This window comes from Microcebus murinus, chromosome 6, assembly GCF_040939455.1.
Source record: "Microcebus murinus isolate Inina chromosome 6, M.murinus_Inina_mat1.0, whole genome shotgun sequence".
Classification (NCBI taxonomy): domain Eukaryota; kingdom Metazoa; phylum Chordata; class Mammalia; order Primates; family Cheirogaleidae; genus Microcebus; species Microcebus murinus.
In genome coordinates, this window is record NC_134109.1 from 103,007,074 (window position 1) to 103,026,475 (window position 19,402).

The 19,402-nt window shown below is 45.8% G+C and overlaps 1 protein-coding gene across 1 annotated transcript in view; it reads left to right on the top strand.

Annotated features, from left to right (window-relative positions):
• The window catches only part of IQCH (IQ motif containing H), a 223,007-nt gene that overhangs the window by 180,861 nt on the left and 22,744 nt on the right, over window positions 1-19,402 (top strand). The window contains exon 18 of the mRNA XM_012740721.3: window positions 14,777-14,947. Within this exon, the coding sequence (XP_012596175.2) occupies window positions 14,777-14,947 (171 nt within the window). The remainder of the gene's footprint in view (window positions 1-14,776; window positions 14,948-19,402) is intronic.

Sequence of the window (19,402 nt, forward strand, 5' to 3'; positions counted from 1 at the left end):
CCGGCAGTGTGTAAGGGTTCCCTTTCTCCACATCCTCACCAGCACTTGGTATCTTTTGTCTTCTTGATAACAGCCATCCTAACATGTGCAAGGTGATATCTTATTGTGGTTCTGATTTGCATTTCCTTCATGATTAGTGATGCTGAGCACCTTTCATATATACCTGTCGGCCAGTTGTATGTCTTCTTTGGACAAATGTCTACTCAGATCTTTTGCCCATTTTTCAATTGGGTTATTTTGTTTTTTGCTATTGAGTTGTATGAGTTCAGCAAAAAGTATCCTGAATGTTCATTTTAATTTAATTTTACCTATACCATAATGTTGGAGTGACAGAGTACACGGTAATTTGCTCTAGGCCTTACCTGTGTCTTCAGACAGTCCTGAATCACCCCCCTTTCACCAAATGGCACGAATTGCTTTTCTCATTGATTATGTCTGTAGGACTCTAGAACAAGCAAGCCTGGTGGCGCCATATTCAATGAGTACATTCTCATCCCACCTCCCACATAACATTCATCCCAACAACTTGTTTTTTTCTTCTCTGTCAATATACAACTTCCCTTCCTTTCAAAACGTGTTTCAAAATCCAACTCCTCATAGAAATCTACTTTAATTAATCCCCCTTCATTGTCTGGAATTTCAGAGCTGAGGTACAGTACTGATGGCCACAGTAATTAGTCACGGTAATGTTAAATGTTTATTGAATTGTTATCATGTGCCAGACACACTGTTATATGTTTTACATGTAGTAACTCTAATCCTCACACCCTGACAAGTGAGTATTATTATCCCTAGTTTACAAATGAGGAAACTGAGGCTAGAGTGACATATGCCAGGTGTCACAGTTATTAAGTGGCGAATCCAGGGTTCAGAGAATGACTTATCCAGCTGCCAATATCCGGCTGCCAACCCTGTGCTCTTTCCCTCACAGCAAATACTCGCTGTGGCACTGCGTTGGATTGACAGTGACTTCCTTTGTGAGTTGAGTTTCTTCCCCCTCTCTGCCACTATCTCCAAAGAAAATGCATGTTTCCCTTGCATTTCCTCAATATGCTTGGTGAATTGAGTTGAACAGCTTAAAGCCAGAAAACACATCTCCTATTTTTTTTAATATATTCCATCCTTGTGCTCAGCACATAAGGTAATCATTAAATGTTAATGACTAAGCGAAATGGAATAAAATCAGTGTTGTGGTAGCCATTTTTAAGCTTTAAGAGTTTAAATGTGCAGCCCATGCACAGCACCACAGCTGGGAGTGCCATATTGCCATTAAGCCAGAAGGTGGATTCACGGGATGGGAACATTGAAAACAGACACCACAAGAATGGTTAAGTCAGTTTTCCAAACCACTTTCTACAAGTAGCTACTGCTTTTCCCCCCATAATAATTTCACAATGATTAGCCTGCTAGGTGAGAAATCCCAGACAAAATCCTGCATCTCTCAGGAATTCCAAATAGCCATTGAAGTACTGGGTTAAGGTTGGTGGTGATGTGGACAACAGGTAGAGTCATTCTCTTTAACCGGTCGAAAATGTAAGAGAACTGCTATCTAGATTTCTACTATGGGCTTTATCTTTCAAGATAAATGCCTCTGTTCTTATAATTGGATTGATAAAATGCAATCTCGCATTCCAACACATATGGATATCAAAATGTGTATTTGGTGAGGAATGGTGTGTCATGCTACCAATTTCTGCTTCCTTTGCTTTCTTTGCTCATAGCACAAAATTTCCTACTTTTTTGCCAAAACATTACTATGTAGCTTTTTAACTTAATTAAATATATAGGCAATTACTGACACCATCTGTCTTCATAGAAAAAGAACAAGAAGTGACACAAAAGACTGGGATTCTGAAGGGGATATTTAGCAAACACAATCTTCTGGTTCCACTATAATAATATTTATTTCTAGGAGCCCTTCCGTTATTTTAAATTATTTATGCTTCTTAGAAATAATGCATTTGAGCTATACTTAAAATGTGGTGGCTTTCGTATGATTTTTTAAAAAGAAAGTATCAGGTAATCCATTGCTTTTTCAGTAAAACAAAAACTTAAACATGTCGTTGAACATCTGTTACTAGTACAGTCTAACACAGCACTTAAAATCCTTTAAAATCCCTGAAAACCTTTATAAAGTTACATGAATCTTTTGCATAAATAGAACTGTTTTAACAATATGTATTCCTTTAAACATATATTTTGCTTTCTTAATCATAAGGTTCATTGTGTTCCCTATTGTTCCAAGCCCTTATAAATAAGTAAATGCTTCCCTTCTTGAAGGGGTCAGTCCTCCCCTCTCGTGCCACCACATTCCTATGCCCTCAAGAGTCCCTTCCCTACTTGGGTCTGTTTTTAACCTTTGTCTATTTCTCCACAATAACTTAATATATAAATGATATCAAACCAACCCATTGGAACTTGATCAGGCTAAGTTATGAACCAATACAAAATACAAGTCCAAATAAACTAACAAAATTCACCTCCCATGGGGAGAACATAGGCAGCCCATATAAAGAACATGGAGTTCCCCTGACACTGGCAGTTACCACCAAGGAGGACAACTGTGTTCCCCATAGCTCTTCCCTGGAATAGAGGGAGCATGTTTTGAATCCCATGTGGCAGCAACTAAGTTCCCAATCCTCTGTAAATAGCAGTGTGCAGAACAAGAGGACTTTTTTTTTTTTTTATACAGAGTCTCACTCTGTCACCTGGGCTAGAGTGCAATGGCATCAGCATAACTCACAGCAACCTCAAACTCCTGGGCTCAAGAGATCCTCCTACCTCCCGAGTAGCTGGGACTACAGGCGTACTCCACCACACCCACCTAAGTTTTCTATTTTTTGTAGAGACAGAGTCTCGCTCTTGCTTAGGCTGGTCTCAAACACCTGACCTCAAGTGATCCTCCTACCTTGGCCTCCCAGAGTGCTAGGATTACAGGCATGAGCCACCACACCAGCCTTGAGGACATTTCTAAGGAAGCTCGATATAAAGATACTTTGCAAAGAAATGTCATATTAAAGATTTATGGTATACCAAAGAATATGCTGTCCCAGATTTGAGAGGAAAGCATCAATGTATATATTTTGTATTTTTTATTCACTTGTTAAGGAAGTAATTTCACAATTATTTTCTACAAATTGCTCCAAAGATTCTGCATAAGATGCTTGCCAGTCACAGGTAGAGCTAAAACTAATTTACACTTACCTGCCATGACTCAAGAGCCTTCTAGTATCTTCCCCTGAGAGGAAGCTGTACGTAAGAAACAGTGCATTGGATTTTAGAATAGGAAAGAGGAAAAGGGGTGGGGAGAAGAAGGAAGGAAGAAAATACCCCCTGAATGTTCTTTCTTTCATTTGCTAGAGATTGACCCTAAGGACAAAGGGTATGGGGGAGGGGGTGTCTGTCACTTAAAAGCAGCCTCTGGAGTAAGAGAGCCCTGACAGGTGAGCCAGCACTGAAGGACACTTACTCCGTGAAACTCCAGAGTGACTTCCAGTCAGCAGCTACTCGATTGGGACTTTTCCCAGGGCCCCAGAGCTCCACCCATCCATTCCTGGAACGTGCGACTGGACTTTCATTGATCACGGGTAGGAACCGTGGCATTTTGGCTAATACTGAAGGACAGTATTTCCTTGTCCTCACACAACTCTTACATCAGAGGCTCTCGGAGTGCCTCACAGACAAATAATGAGGAAGATGAGGAAAAAGGTGTTAAGTGGGTTGGGTGTGGTGGCTCACGCCTGTAATCCTAGCACTCTGGGAGGCCGAGGCAGACGGATCACTCGAGGTCAGGAGTTCAAGACCAGCCTGAGCAAGAGTGAGACCCCATCTCTACTAAAAATAAAAGGAAGTTAATTGGATAGCTAAAAATATATAGAAAAAATTAGCTGGGCGTGGTGATGCATGCCTGTGGTCCCAGCTACTCGGGAGGCTGAGGCAGAAGGATTGCTCGAGCCCAGGAGTTTGAGGTTGCTGTGAGCTAGGCTGACGCCACAGCACTCTAGCCCGGGACAACAGAGTGAGACTCTGTCTCAAAAAAAAACGCAAAAATAAAAGGTGTTAAGCGACTTTCCCAGAGTCCCACAGTCAATCACAGGCCTGCTGCGGCCCCAGAAGTCTTTGGTGCAGCTTCTTGTTGTGACTGCCAGCATCACTGGGCCCTTTCGTGGCCTCCACATGTGTCCCTTGCCAGACTGAGAGGAATGGGCAGGACTGAGCTTGGTGAGAAAACCTGGACTTCAGAGCTCGGCAAGCCTGGATTTTCATCCTAGCGCTGCACTTAGCTGTGGAAAGTGGGTGTGTTTCTTGGGTTCTTTCAGCCTCCACTTTCACATCTGTAGAATGGGGGTATGGAGACCTCCCTCACAAGCTTGCTGTGAGGCTGACAGGAGAAAATACTTCCCACAGTGCCTTGCAGGTCATGGGCCCTTAATATACATTACCTTTCCTTCCTCCTTCCTGTCCCATCTCCCTCCTCCAGGCTGTCCTTCCATGGCAGCTACAAGGCAACTGTCTAAATCAGGCATCCTCAAACTACGGCCCTCGGGCCACATGCGGGTGTTTTTGCCCGTTTGGTTTTTTTACTTCAAAATAAGATATGTGCAGTGTGCATAGGAATTTGTTCACAGTTTTTTTTTAAACTATAGTCCGACCCTCCAACAGTCTGAGGGACAGTGAACTGGCCCCCTGATTAAAAAGTTTGAAGACCCCTGGTCTAAATGCTGCTGCCATTAAAAAAGATGTCAAATGGGCTGGATAGGTGCTGGATCTTTCAAACACCAGGGTCTGCAGACCACACGGGCAAGGTCACGGCATCCGGATTCTCCTCTCAGATAACTGAATCCAAAATGTCACATTAGGGTAAACATGAGTTACCCGGGACTCAACCCTCTACCATTACCAGACTAGTCAGGATTTGTTGGATTACTGGATTCAGTTAATGGGGACGAGAAAGTGGCCCCGTGGAGGGCACGGAGCTTGGGGGGAGCCCACACCACAGAAGGCAGGCTGCGGTTCTGCCCTCCCTTCCCCCATGAGCGGCAGGAGGGGGACTGGCTGGGACAAAGTCTCCTGCATCCTGTGCCCACTTGCCCAACCAGCCGTTACTCTCTTTTTGACTTGACCCCGTGCAGCCCCGTCAGTCCGGGAGCTGACACAAATGAAAGTCCACTGCCGGGAGTCGGGGCAACGGACTGTCTTAGAAAAGCACCGTTGTGTTCTCAGAGCTAATTGGGTGTTTTTGATAATACGCTGCTGTATTAGCGTGTTATGCTATGTGAACATATCATCCCTGCCTGCCCGTGACTGCTGATGGGGCCTGTGTATAGACCCTCGCTGGGCTTTCTCTTGCTTTAGTGTACGCAGCAGGCGTGTCTGCCCATACGTGGCAAAGCTTTGTAAGATTTACACCTGAAGAATCCCTAGAACAAACTCGGAATGCAACTTGGCAGGTGGGTTACCACAGGCTCACATTCAGTTATTATTTATACCCTCAGCTAGATGCAAGCAAGTGGTCATAGAAATTGCACAGGTGTCCATTCCAAAGGGAGTTTGGAGATTGGGTTGTGTGCATGTGTGTGTGTAACCGCTTTATTGGGATACCACATACCATGAGATTTACCCTTGTAAAGTTTACATTTCAGTGGTTTTCAGTGTGTTTACAGAGTTATACCACCATCACCATTTTCTAATTTTACATTTTCCTCACTGCAGAAAAGAAACATTGTACTCATTGGAAGTTACTCCCCACACCTGCTTCCCCTGGGCCACTGGGAACCATTTTCTGCCTCTGTGGATTTCCCTGTTCTAGACATTTCATGTAAATGGGATAGTATGATACGTGGTCTTTGGTGACTTGTTTCTGTGACTTAACATTTTCAAGGTTCAGTCATGTCATAGTGTGTGTCAACACTTCCTTCTCATGGCTGAATGCCACCCCATTGTATGGCTAGACCACATTTTGTTCATCTGTTCATCGGCAGATGGGTATTTGGGTTGCTTCCACTTTATGACTGCTATGGATAATGTCGCTATGAACATTCATATACACGTTTTTCATTTCTCTTGGTTATACACCTAAGAGTACAATTGATGAGTCATGTGGTCACTCAAAACTTAACTTTTTGAAGAACTGCAAACTATTTTCCAAAGTGGCCGCACCATTTCACAACCTCGCTAGCAATGGAAGAGGGTCCCAATTTCCCGTATTTTTGCCAGCACTTGTTATTGTCTTTTGATTTTGGCCATCCTTGTGGACGTGAAGTGGTAGCTCTTGTCTGCATTTTCAAGGAAGATTTTTTACCCGTTTGTTATTTGATCCAACCACGCAACAAAGGTCGACTGGGCTCTACTGCTATCAGGGGTGCTGTGCAGGGGCTGTGCAGGATACAGACTGGAAAAAGAAAGGTCCCTGTTCTCCGTCTCATTCTCCTAGGAACTTCCCAAATGTAAACGCACTTGCCTTGGATTTGGAATCCAGCGCCCTGAGCTCTGGTCTGGCTCTGCTCCTGGGCAGCCCTCTTCCCCTCGTGGCTCCTCGTCCCTAGGGTTTGAAGGGGCTGGACTAGACCAACTCCAAGGCTGTAGCCCTGACAGTCCGTGGTTCTTGCCTGCATATTCTGCTGCCCACATTGTTCTTTATTAAAAAAAACAAAAATTCTGGTTGACCCAAACCATTGAGGAAACTGGGAAGGAAAGGCGAACTCTGCAGCCAGCTCCTCGCTGCACTGATCGGGGCCCATGCCACGTGCTCATCCTTACTTACCAAGAGAGGGCCTCGCTCTGCATGCCGGTTCTCCACGTCCACGCGGTCTGTGCACAGAGACCCTCTGCAATGGGAGCTACAGAGCAAGAGCTCGCTCTGCATGCCGGTTCTCCACGTCCACGCGGTCTGTGCACAGAGACCCTCTGCAATGGGAGCTACAGAGCAAGAGCTCTTCCGCTTTGAAAATCCACACAGAAGCCTTTTGGAGATCATTCGTAGTAATGGTAAAGGAGCACTTCTTCTCAATTAAGCAAAGCATTCACCAGCCCTGACATCTATAGTATGAAAATTAAGGAGAATAACTATATACCGTATGGAATTGCTATACTGAATTGCCATGGGAGAAGCACATACAATTACTAGTCATAGAAACCTGTAATAGGTTATAAAAAATGAGTTTTCATGTTTATTATAGAATAGTGCTAACTGTTAAAATAAGAAAATGGCCTTCCAAAAATTCATAATAAAAAAGCAAGGAAATGCTTAAAAATAAATTAGTATATAATTCTGTACCTTAAGAATGTAAATTATTGGGCTGAGCATGGTGGCTCACACCTGTAATCCCATCACTTTGGGAGGCCGAGGCAGGAGGATCACTTGAGGCTAGGAGTTTGAGACCAGCCTGAACAATAGTTTATTGTTATTTCGTAGTTTTCTTTTCATTTTGGGGAGTCAGTAACACTTATTTTCAGAATCCAGAAATTTTGAAGGCCTTTGAAAATTATGGAAGCCCTAGGCACAGTGGACTACCGGCCCTGAATGCTAAGTGGCAAGGCCCAGACTGTTTGTAGCCTCTGACCCCAACTCTGAAGACCCAATATGAAGCAGTATCCAGGGGGTGGTACAGAGAATGGAAGCTGTAGGTCAGGCGTCCTCAAACTACGGCCCGCGGGCCACATGCTGCCCGCCTAGGACATTTATCCGGCCCTCTGGGTGTTTTTGCAGCCACTGCCTGTCCTGCTGAGCAGCCAACTGGTCCCGGGCCCACAGTGCACACTCTCCAGCTGTCTGAGGGACAGTGAACTGGCCCCCTGTTTAAAAAGTTTGAGGATCCCTGCTCTAGGTGCTCAAAGATAGCCTCATGAAGTTGTAATTTAAGTAATGCCCAAAAGGACAGATAGGATTAATAGAGACCGAGGAGAAGGGCTCTAAGATGATACCAAGTGTCTCAGCTGCTGACTGGGTGACTGCCCCGTCCAGCGGGACCAGCCCTTCCTCCATCAATTCTCCAAGAGACTGGGCTATCCCAGCAGCCGCCACTAGGTGGCAACATGCCCAGAGGCTGCTATCCCCTCTGCCTGTTGATTTTTTAATGTGATACAAACAACTCTTACCAAATATCATAATCCCATTAATATTTTACTAATTGAAAATGATTACAGTGCGCTGTACCACCTCCTTTGAAATTAAGCATCAGGTATGTTGTTTACCACAATGGAGAGCTCAATGCTGCCTGGCAATTCATCGATGCAAATGGTTAAAGAAAAGAGATGTCGTTCAGTAACTGCCTAAGAAAGCACGTTCTCTTTATAATAGCTGGGACTCGGGGCCATGTCTGTAAACAGCAACTGAAAATCGGTAAATGTGCTCCCCATCTTTGAGAGGCAGGCGCGAATACTGACGTGAGAGCAAGTGAGTTCTCACCGTTCGCTCCGACTCTGCTCTCGACGGTCACATGGGGCCCGGCGTGAATTTGTGTCTGCCAGGCCCGGCAATGACAGTCTCACACACTGTCGCATATGGCCGCTGGGTCCTCACAACAGCCCTGGGGGACAGATCCCATCAGGCCTGTGTTAACAGACGAGGAAACAAGCCCAGAGAGGGGAAGACAGTTGGCTGAGACCACACAGGCAGCAGTGGCCAGGCCAGCTCCCAGCGAGGTCCTAGAACTCAGGTCTAGTGCACTTTCCTTTCCCAGGAAGCCACCGCCTCTCTCAGCCACTGTCCTCTCCAACCTCCTTACCCTCAAGCTGCTGTCACTTCTCTCCCCCTGCCAAGCTGTCCCTCTCCTTTTCAACTTATCCCATCTTGGTCTAAACGTGTTGAGAAGCAGGGTGACTTGCTTCTGCCTGTGTCCCCTAGGGAAGTCCTCAGGTCCCATAGATTTCACCTCTCTGCAACCAAGGAGAGCCTTGAGCCCCGGGCCCAAAAGTGAGAGCAGAGCAAAGGATGGCTCCCTCCCGGGGACCGATTCTGTCTCATCCCTGCAGCCCAGCCAAGCACGAGCTCCTGATCTCACAGCTGAGAAAGCAGAAAAGGCGCCTGAGATTTCAGCCCGCCCTCTGGAGCATCGTTCAACAAAGGCATCTCAAACTTAACACGCCCAGGCCTGAAATCTTGATTTTATCCTCCAAACTGTTCCTCTAGCGGTATGCCCCACTCGGGAAACTGTGACTCCAACCTTCCGTTTTCGTCAGGGCAGAGGTCTTGGACAATCCTTGACGCCCTCTTTTTCTCACACCCCACATCCAATCCATCAGTAAGTCCTTTGTGTTCTACTTTTGAGAAGTCTGTGGAATACCCCCACTTCTCCCACCCCCCACTGTGACCGTACTGGCCTAGTTTCCATCCAGCGAGGATAGAAGAAACCTTGGCCTCCCTGGGGCGGCATTCCCCAGCGGCCAGGGGAGTGGGACAGATGTCCTGGCTTCCACACTTCAGCCAGAGCTGTGGGGACCCACGGGTCTGACCGAGGGCATGGTCTTGCTCTAGAAAGAATCAAGTGGTCCAATGGTGGATTTTCTGTCAGCCTAGGGGTGTAAAGGGAGACATGAACGCTGGCAGGGAAGAGAATCACACATGCCTCAGCCAGATGGGCTGCTGAGGAGGACAGGTCACAGTGGTGTCACAGTTTGCTCGGAAGGCCTGATGCCATCTCTGTTGGGGGCGAATTCTCAGGGCTGCATGTCTCAAAGGGACTGTCTTCTTAACACTTCCTCATGCTGTGGGAACTCCTCACAATTCCCAGTTAGCCTTATAGATACATCTTGAGGCAACGGGGGGAAGTCCACTCAGACTGTTATCCCAGTGAGCAGTTGAGGAAAGTGGCCCAGAGAAGTCCACTTGCTGTGGGTCACAGATCTTTGTCTGAAGCCCTGATACAGAAAGCTGGGGCCTTTAGCAAGTCATTTGCCCTATCTGGAACCCCTGGTTCTTCTCCTTACAAAACGAAAAGGCCAAGAAGATGACAAGAAAACTTTGGGATGAGTTTGCAAAACATGTATGGATTCTCAAAGCTCTGAAATTCTGATTCTTCGATGACTGTTATTCGATCTATAAAATCAGTGTCTCCGCCCCATACCTGCCCTGATGCCCGTAAGAGAACACAGGCAAGAGGCAAGACCAGCTCTTTGTTGTGGAACCGTATTTGCACGTGTAAAGCCGGCCACAGGATGTAGGGCCTGAGCACATCTGCCCACATGTGTGTGCTCTGCCACCCATTCGTCCCGCCTTTCCCCAGAAAGAGGTGGAAGCAGCAGGGGGTGCTGGCGGGGGGGGGGGGGGGGGGGGCATCTGCCTGGAACACCTCAGACAAAGAGGGCCCAAGACCAGGCCTCTCTCCCGCCCCTCACCCCCCAGAAGCATGTTGTTACACTGTCATCCCAGAGCTGTGGCACAGAACCTGGGAACGGAGCACTTCTGGGCAGGCTGCCCTCTGCCCGACCCCCTCCCTGCCCACGGGTTCCCACGTGCCCAGGCTTCCGAATGCAGCTGCAGTAGGCAGCGCTCAGGGCCGTGGAGAGCTGGGTCCCTGACAGCCCTTCCCCCCCTCCCACCCCCCACTGGTCCCACCCCCTTGCTGGGAAGTTGCAGTGGACTTCTTTGCTACCAACCCAATAGAAATAGAATTCAAGCCATAAATGCAAATCCCATGCATAATGTTTAATTTTCTTGTAGCCTGGTTTTTTTAAAGTTAAAAAAGAGATAAAAATAATTTTAACAGTATCTTTTATTTAACTCAGCATAACCAAATATTATCATTTAAGCATGTAGTCGGGCTAAAATATTATTTATGAGATAGTTTGCATTCTTTTTTACATCCTCAGTCTTCAGAATCTGGTGTGTATTTTTGAGGCAGCCAGGTTTCAAATGCTCCATAGCCACGCGAGGCTAGTGGCAACCCTATTAGACAGTCCAGATCTAGAATATACAGGAAAGCCTGCGTATAATTGCAGTTATCATGATTCCACTAATGTTAACATCGACTGTTAACATTTTGTTACATTCTCATCTAGTCCTTTCTAGGTATATTATTTTTGCAAAGCTGAAGTCACGTTGCTTATTTAACTAACTTTCTGTGTTCCTCTTCCTGTACTGTTTTGCTCCCCGAATCATGAAAAGTCATTCACAAAGGCCACCGCTAATTCTAATACCACAGACTGTCCCATCACTTGGATGTCATAATCTTTTCAACCGATGCCAAAGTGTTGGGCAGCTGCTTTTTTCAATAATATAAGTAATGCTGAGATGACTATATTTGTATTACTTGTGCTCTTAAGGCCTCAATGTGAATCTCTCTAGCATTGTAGCCATTTTTAAGAAATTATTTTTGAATATCATCACTCAGTCAAACAACCGGCAACAAGTGACTTCTGACTGGGAGCTGAGACTCCGGGGGTTCTAGGCCCGCAGTGGCCACGCCCGGCTCCCCAGCCCAGGGCGGGCCACCTCGCTCCCCACGCCGGAGCTGCTCCGTCTATAAAGTAAATGGATTGTGTTAGGTGATTTTTAAGGGTCTTTCCAGCTCTAACCTTCAGTGATGTTTTCCCCTAACCCACGAATCTAATCAATTAACCTGCCAAGGCAGTCATTATGTCATTATAAGCAAGTCGTGTTAAAGCCACCGCCTGAACATTTTACAATCCATGCTCGCTCACAGTGCCTTTGTACAGGCCAATGAATTGGGACGGAGGGTACCCAGTGCTGAGAGAGAGTACATTCTAAATTTAACAAATCAAGAATAGGATTCAATGAGACGTGTGAAAACGTCGGGCTGGCGCAGAGGAAGTGGCCAATGAATATTTGCAGCAGAGACTCCTGGATCCGGTTCACTAAAAGTTGGAGAGTTCGCAGCAGAACGTTGGGATTGCAAATGCGCCCTGCTGCACCCCCGCCCCAGACACTGGATGCTTCGGAAAGACAAAGACTTGGCAGCTTCCCCTAAAGGGCTGACAGTCTAGAGGTGGAGGCAGGAACCCCTGTACACAAAACAAGCATGCCTCAGGCGGTGTCTTCAATGGAAAAACCAGATGGAGAACAGAACAATTATCCGAGCAAATCAGGCAAGCCGGCTGTTGAGGAAAAGGCTTAACAAAATTTGTCCTATTTCCTTTGTGAACTGGCGGGTTAGGGCAGCCTGGGAAAGCAGAAGTATTTTGGCTCCAGAAAGACTGGTTGGTCCGTGCTCTGTGATCTTAGGCAAACCATGAGGCCTCTTTCTGATTTCAGTATCCTCTCCGGTAAAATGGAGATAGAGTAATACCAACCTTGCCCAAACCTAACTACCCACTGGACTGAATTGTGTTGAACACAAGGATTACATAGGGGAAAACAGTTGTTAAATAGCTAACATAGACAACTGATGACGTGTCTCCTAAGAATCTACTCTTCTTAAAGGAAATGTTTGATAATCATGAGTAGCATTTATATTGAACTTTACAGTTTATAAGGCAATTTTATGTGCATTTATTTTATTTTATTTTCAAAACCCTGTGTGGTAGGTATTGCATTTGCTTCTTTGACACTTAAGGATACTGACATTGAGAGAGCTTAAACAACTCCTTCCAGTTCACACTGTGAGGGCCGCATGCAGCCTGTTTAACTCCTTGCTCCTCACTCTCCTACACTGTGCCGCCTTTCCATTAAAATCCTTTTCACCAAAGCATTAATACTATTAACATAAATATTAATGATGTGTGTTACATACGTTTCCCTTTGATCAAGGACTCCAAAACATTAAAGTAGAAGCTCTGAAACAAAATGCCTGGCATACAAGAGCATCAAGTTCACGTTCTCACATTAAGGGAAAGTAGCTGTCCCCATCTGATTTCCATTTCATGCCATGCAGCAGGAAATATTTAAGTTGACAAATAGGATGTTTACAACTGCAACAGATACTTGGCAGTTCGTTTTTTAAGAATTGTTGCAAATGTGATTTATTTGCTATTACAAAAGAGCATTACTGTGCGAATATGACTCCTGAAATTAGCTTCAGTTTAGCAAGGGGCCTTGACAGTTTGACCTCTTAATATCCTTATAATGATGCCATTTACATTCAATGCTTACTCAAGTCACTCACTGCTAGTGCTGTTTGAGAAGAGTCCACTCTAGAGCAGAGGCATTATGTATTTTAACACACAGAGTTGGTGAGTGGGGCACATGGAGGCCTTCAACGAGGAAAAACTGTTTAATCAAGTCTTCATGAAAATGTGTTAGTTTCCAACTTCCTACAGTGAAAATGCATTACTGCTAATTGCAGCATACTCCATAAATACAATACTTCATGTTTTCTCTGCAAGACATTTCCATGGCATGGGTTATATTAAACAAGAACATGTTCTGATCCTCCACCACTTTAGCTTCTAATTTGACTGGAGAATTGGTACAGGGTCAGGGTTGGCTGGGTGCGCATCACTGCCATCTCCTGCAGTGGGGATGGGAAGAGCCAGGCAGAATTGGATTCAGATCCGAGTACCACCACTTCCTAGCCCTGTGGACTTGGGTACCTCCCTGAACCTCTGTTTCTTCATCTGTGACATGGAACTGTTATTTTTTAGGTTATTATAAAGATCTGAGATGTTTGTGAAGCACCTGGCACACTGTAGGTACTTGATACATGGGAGCCTAGTGTTTTCATCACTTGTTTGAAGCTCAGATGTCGCCTTCATGATGCAGAAAGAACTTCACTAGGCAAACCCAGTCTGTCCTTTCTTTCTGCCTCGGTGGTACCTTGTTCATACAGACATCACATGCTATAACGCATATCACATTGTATTGTTTCATTGAATATGTATGCACATGGTCTTCACTTCCTTGATAGCAGGACCTGCACCTATTTGCTTTTGCCTTTCCAGTGACTAAGACAATGATATTTCTTGAATATTGGACTGAGAGAGATTCGGGGAGTGCTTCTGGATTCAGCCTAGGGATAGGGGATGACAAGGGCAAGTAAGGTTGATCTGCCATAAGAGAGGGAAGAAATAGCACATGACTTACTTTGTCATTGCCAGTTTAGCACATAGAAGATGCTCAGTAAATATTTCCCAAAGGAATTAATGGGCATAACTCAGTTATCTAGTAGTTGACATTAACTTACAACTACTATGCCTATTTTTCAAAGCGTTTTCATTTTAATTGCATCATAGTATTCTTCCAATAATCCTGTGATACAGCAAGGATAAGGTGTTAGTACCTGCTGACAGTTGAGAATACTGTGACATTGTGAGGTAGTAGAATAAGAATATCCTGCGCTTTCATGATAAAACGGTGGTAGAGCTAAGACTTACAGGCCAGCCCTAAGTTTCCCTTAAGTTTCGTGTTAAGTTCACAGAGAGGCTGTCACTGCTTTCTCTAAAATCGCAGCAAAATCTGCCCCTTCCTCATATTTACTCATGTCTTTCCTCTTTCTGCTCCACTCTAGTCCCCCACCCTCTGAAGCTTCTGTCTGGGCTCATTTTCTCGGTAGAAAACCTTGCACTGCCTACCTTAGAGGTGGCAGGCTCTGGGCAGAAAAACCAAAGTCAACCCGGGCTTTTGGGGACTCGGCATCTCCATTAGACTGTCTCAGCCAGGCATTTCTGCAACCTCCCACAAAACCTTGAATCTTCCGACTAGAATAAGACTCCACCCCTCCGTTGACTGATGTAGAACGAGAAGGGAAAGAATCCACTCTGTTGAGCGACATGGCCGCTGTTGCGTTTGGTCTGATGTGGTTCGGTCTGGTTCGGGGGAGCTGGGGAGTTCTCTACCGTTTGCGGGTCTCCCTCTCACGTTTTCGGTTCCTGTTTTAATCAGGTGTGGGCAACCGGCCTTAACCTCGCCTATAGTGACCAGCTGGCCCTGACTCAACTCATCTTATACCTGACAAACGGCCATCTGGACTGCAGCTTGGGCACCCTCGAAGTGCCCCGCTTTGTTCCAAAGAGTGAAAAGAAAATGAACCCCACTAAGTGTGTCTCAGTGCCGGTAAGCAACAGGTGCTTCTCGATTGTTCTCAGCGTTCAGCGGCAGTCAACTGCCGCTTACCGGGCTGTGTCTATGTGCCAGGCTCTTTGAATAGAGGAGGAAGAGAGAGCTTCAGGCAAGTCACTGGACCTCTCTGTAATGGGTTCCAGGAATGTGGGCGTATTGGTCAGAGGAAAGGGGGTAGGGCACTCCAAAAAGACAAACCAGCGTGTGGACACGGGACAGAGCGTGGGGTTCTCTTCTGTTCCCCTGGGCACGTGTGCATATGTACCCATTGCCTCCCTTACCAGAACTTCTCTGCTTGCAGTCCTCGGGTCCAGCTGTCCAAAACTGCATCCATCATCTTTCTTCTTCCTGTCCTTCCTCTTGGTGGATCAGGCCAGAGGCTGCTAAGAAATCCCCAAGCCCCACATCTATATAGCAACTAAGTCATGTAGAGTCTACCTGCTGAAACACCTCAACCTGACCCCTCTGCCCCCTGCACAAAGACCCCGCCTCAGTTCCGGCTCTCACCGCCTGACAGTAGGATTGTAATGCCGCCTGCCTCTCCGTCACCCTAAACGGACATTGCAGTCAGGCAGCAGGGGCGGAAGCAGGTCTGAGCATGTTGCTCCCCTACCTGTGATTTGAAAAGACTCCTGCGACCTTCAGGACCCCCCACCTCCTGCTTGGTTGTGAGCCCCGCACGATCTCCCTCTTCCCACGGCCACAGCCCCCTTTCTCCTCACTAGGCCCACGGGGGGTGGCAGGGGCCAGGGTCCCGGGGCTGGGGCAGAGGTTTGCCCACCACAGCACCCTGCGTAACAGAGGGCAGGTCTCCGTGGGGACAGTGGGTGCTTGGTCCAGCAGGCTAAGGTGGTCACGGGGCGAGAGAGCAAAGGTCAGGAGGCCCAGATGGCCCTCAGTGTAAGAGTGTTTGGGGACTTTCTGGCCACAACTGCTCCGACAGCCGCCAGAGAGTTTCTTCTGCCTCCTCCTTCAACAGTGGGCTTCACACCCTTTTTGCAAATGAAGCTCTACTTGAAGTCCGAATACGTCACACAGTTGAAAGAGGAGCTCCAGTGGCTCATAGGACCCCACACCGGTGTCCCAGAGGTGCCTTTTCAGAGCAGTGTCTCCTGCCTCTCTGCTGAACCTCTTCGGGTCCAGCAGATGCCTCTGGATCTAAAGAACCTTTGTTTGACTATGCCCAGGGTCTCCAGGGTCACCCTAGAGGGAGGTGCCTAATGTCTTGGGGGGCTCCTCCTTCCCCTCCTTCTCAGCCACTTGTTCAGTGAGGTGCTAGCAAGGACCTTGCTCACAGGCATCCTCTTGATCTTGTCACTTATTAAGAACAGAAGCAGAGTTGGACTGGGGAGAACAGACCCCTTTTAATTAGGTCCCAGGACTTTGCTGACAATTCCCCAGGTCTGACCCCACCTACAGCCTCCGTCCTCACCACAGGGACCTGCAGGGCCCTAAATTCAAAGTTAGAAGGAGAGACAGCAGTCAGACTTCTGGCTGGGGAGCTTAACACCATGCCATTTGTAAAAGGAGCCTGGAAGCTGAGATGGTGTTCAACACAAGACTTCTGAAGACGATTTGCTGCATTTAAGTATGTTGTTTCCGAAGGCTGTAAGCAGAAGTGGTACTTTGAATTAGAAGCACTCTCCCATTTTCCCGTGTTGCTGTAGGTTTCGTTCCTAGCTACAGGCTAGACGGTATGGGAGTCCTCCTGTGATTGAGAGTCTTAAACACTTTTAAGAGCTGCACACACACAGAAGGGAGGCGTTACGATCTTCAATAAGGCAAATGCCTCTTCCGTCACTGAAGAAAAGCTCTGCAGGTTTTCTGATGTAGGGATGAACTGAAAGTGCTTTTGCTTTCAGAAAGATGTACATGGCCGTTGCACCCTGGTGCCCGTGTGTGTGTGCACACATTCCCGTGCACGTGTACCTGCACGATAGGCTATTTTTTTAAAAGAAGCGCGTACACAGGCACACACACAGTGCAATTGTTAAGCAAACCGAAGGATCCTGAACAAGTGTGAACAGACTGTTAAGCCGTCAGGTTTACGATCAGTCAGTTGACAGCCCCCTTTGAAGACTGAAGAAAAAGGAAACAGACAGAACCGCAATGAGAATGAGAGTGCATCAGCACTAATACCTATGAAATGCTTCCAGTTTGGGCCTGTCCCTTTAATAGCACGCTATACCAGGGAAAAGCAAAATCTTTTCTGGACTCTCAGAGGAGCTCTTGTCCGTATCAGAAACAGGTGGCAGGATTGTCAATTAGAGCCTTTTAGACCAGGTCGTTGGGCTTCTAATCCAGTGACCTCCCTAAATAACCACTTAAAGGTATAAACCTGGAAAATCCCAGATGTGCATGTTTTAGAAACGAAAAGGAATCACCTAACAATGTTTTAACTTGTCATTAATATTTTGTCAGAATCGGCATAAACCATTCCCTTTTCCGTCGGTTTTCACTCTTCCTCTTTCTTTCTGGGCCCTCCACACCATGGCTGCCGAGTGGCCGGAAGGGAACATCTTTGCAAACATCTTAAAACAACCCAAGTCATTTATTCGCATTTTAACAGAACATGATCTGTAATGAATGATTAAGTAAAACCTTTTGTGTTAAATTATGATGTTAATAATGATTCTGTCTCCTGTAATTTATTATAAATTCTCAAATGCTTCGGGTTTGATTTTGATAGAATGCAACAACAACAGAGTTTATGTGATGACTTTATTTTTAGAACTCCTTCTTTGAAGGCGCACATTTCCCTGCGACTGCTGCTACTGTAATTATGTACAAAACCAATCACTCATTAGAGTTAGGATACATTATCTTCTAGACAGATGAGGCTAAATAAGCAACACATTAATAATTCAGAGAGCAGTTCATTATGCATGTGGATGCCTGCTTCGTAACTGAAATAAGAACCTCATCAGCCTCTGCCAACCCTTAAACAATAGTTCTGTGTTATTGCAGCCACATTCGAGTTTACGCTTGTTAAACTGCTACTTGGATTATTTTATCAAACATTCATTTATTTGTGGTCCCTTACTGCTGAGGACAGATTTTGGAAGCTCCTTTTTTAAGTTAATGATTTGAGCAATGGGTGTTATTAATTCTCAGAATATTATAAACATGATTAATTTTCAGGCAGAGATTTATTACATAAGGATTTCAACTATGTCAACTGAAATGCATCACTGTCAAAACAAGTATCATGGCGAAAATAGAATATGCTCCACACTTCAAGTGCTGGCGCTCAGAACTAAATCAATTTAAATTGTGGCTGAAATAAAATTATATTCTCCAGTGAAAAGGAGTATTTCAAGCTTCCTTTATTTGGCTGGAAGCATTCTTGTTAGATTGTGATTTAGAAAGGTAGTTTAATAAGACTAGACTTCCACCAATAATCTTTCGTCTTTTATATTTTTTTATCCTGTTTTACCAGAAAAAGCTAACCTCTGAAATTCGCACACATTCCAAATGTGGCCAGTGGAAATTGGTAGTGAAGAGCACTAGTCTGAGACGTCAAGAGAGATCCCGAATTCTAATCTCTCTAGTGCCATTGTCCTCATTTGTAAAATAAGGGAAGGCGAAATGATCCCCAAGCTCTCTTGAGGGATTTAATCGTATGGGGCCTATGGAAAGGGAATCTGTACCAAGGCTGGCCTGGGCAACCTCGTGTGTTACGGAGGGCGGAAGGAAGGGACATCTCCATGAGGGGACACGGGAAGGGCCCATACCTCTATACCGCAGCCTTCCCTTAAAAGGTCTTTTTCTTGTAGAATCTTCTAGAAAGAGGTAATATTGTTGTAAAAGGTTTTTACCAACCATTACCTAAAAATTAAAGAGAATGAGGCCGGGTGCAGTGGCTCACACCTGTAATCCTAGCACTCTGGGAGGCCGAGGCGGGAAGATCACTTGAGGTCAGGAGTTCAAGACCAGCCTGAGCAAGAACGAGACCCAGTCTATGCTAAAAATATTAATAGAAAAAATTAACCGGGCTCAGTGGCCCGGTTACTTGGGAGGCTAAGGCAGGAGGGTTGCTTGAGTCCAGGAGTCTGAGGTTTTAGCAGGCTATGACGATGCCACTGTACTCTAGCCAGGGTGACAGAGCAAGACTCTGTCTTAAAACAAACAAACAAACAAACAAACAGAAAAGGCTGAGTGTCAGAGAGCTCCAGGTTTATCAAAGTACACAGATAGCCAAGCAGGTAACCATAATGCATGTATTAATATGATAAGAATATCCAAAATGTGTGGAGCCTTTACTCCACCCCAGGTACTTTGCTAAGTGCTTTACATGAATCTTTTTACAGTCCAATATATTAGGCACACGCTATTATTATGTTCATTTTTAGAGAAGAAGACTGAGGTTAAGAGAGGATAAGCAACTCGTTACAGGTCACTAGGCAAGCACGCAGTGCGGCTGGGATCTAACCTCCGCCGGTGTGTTTA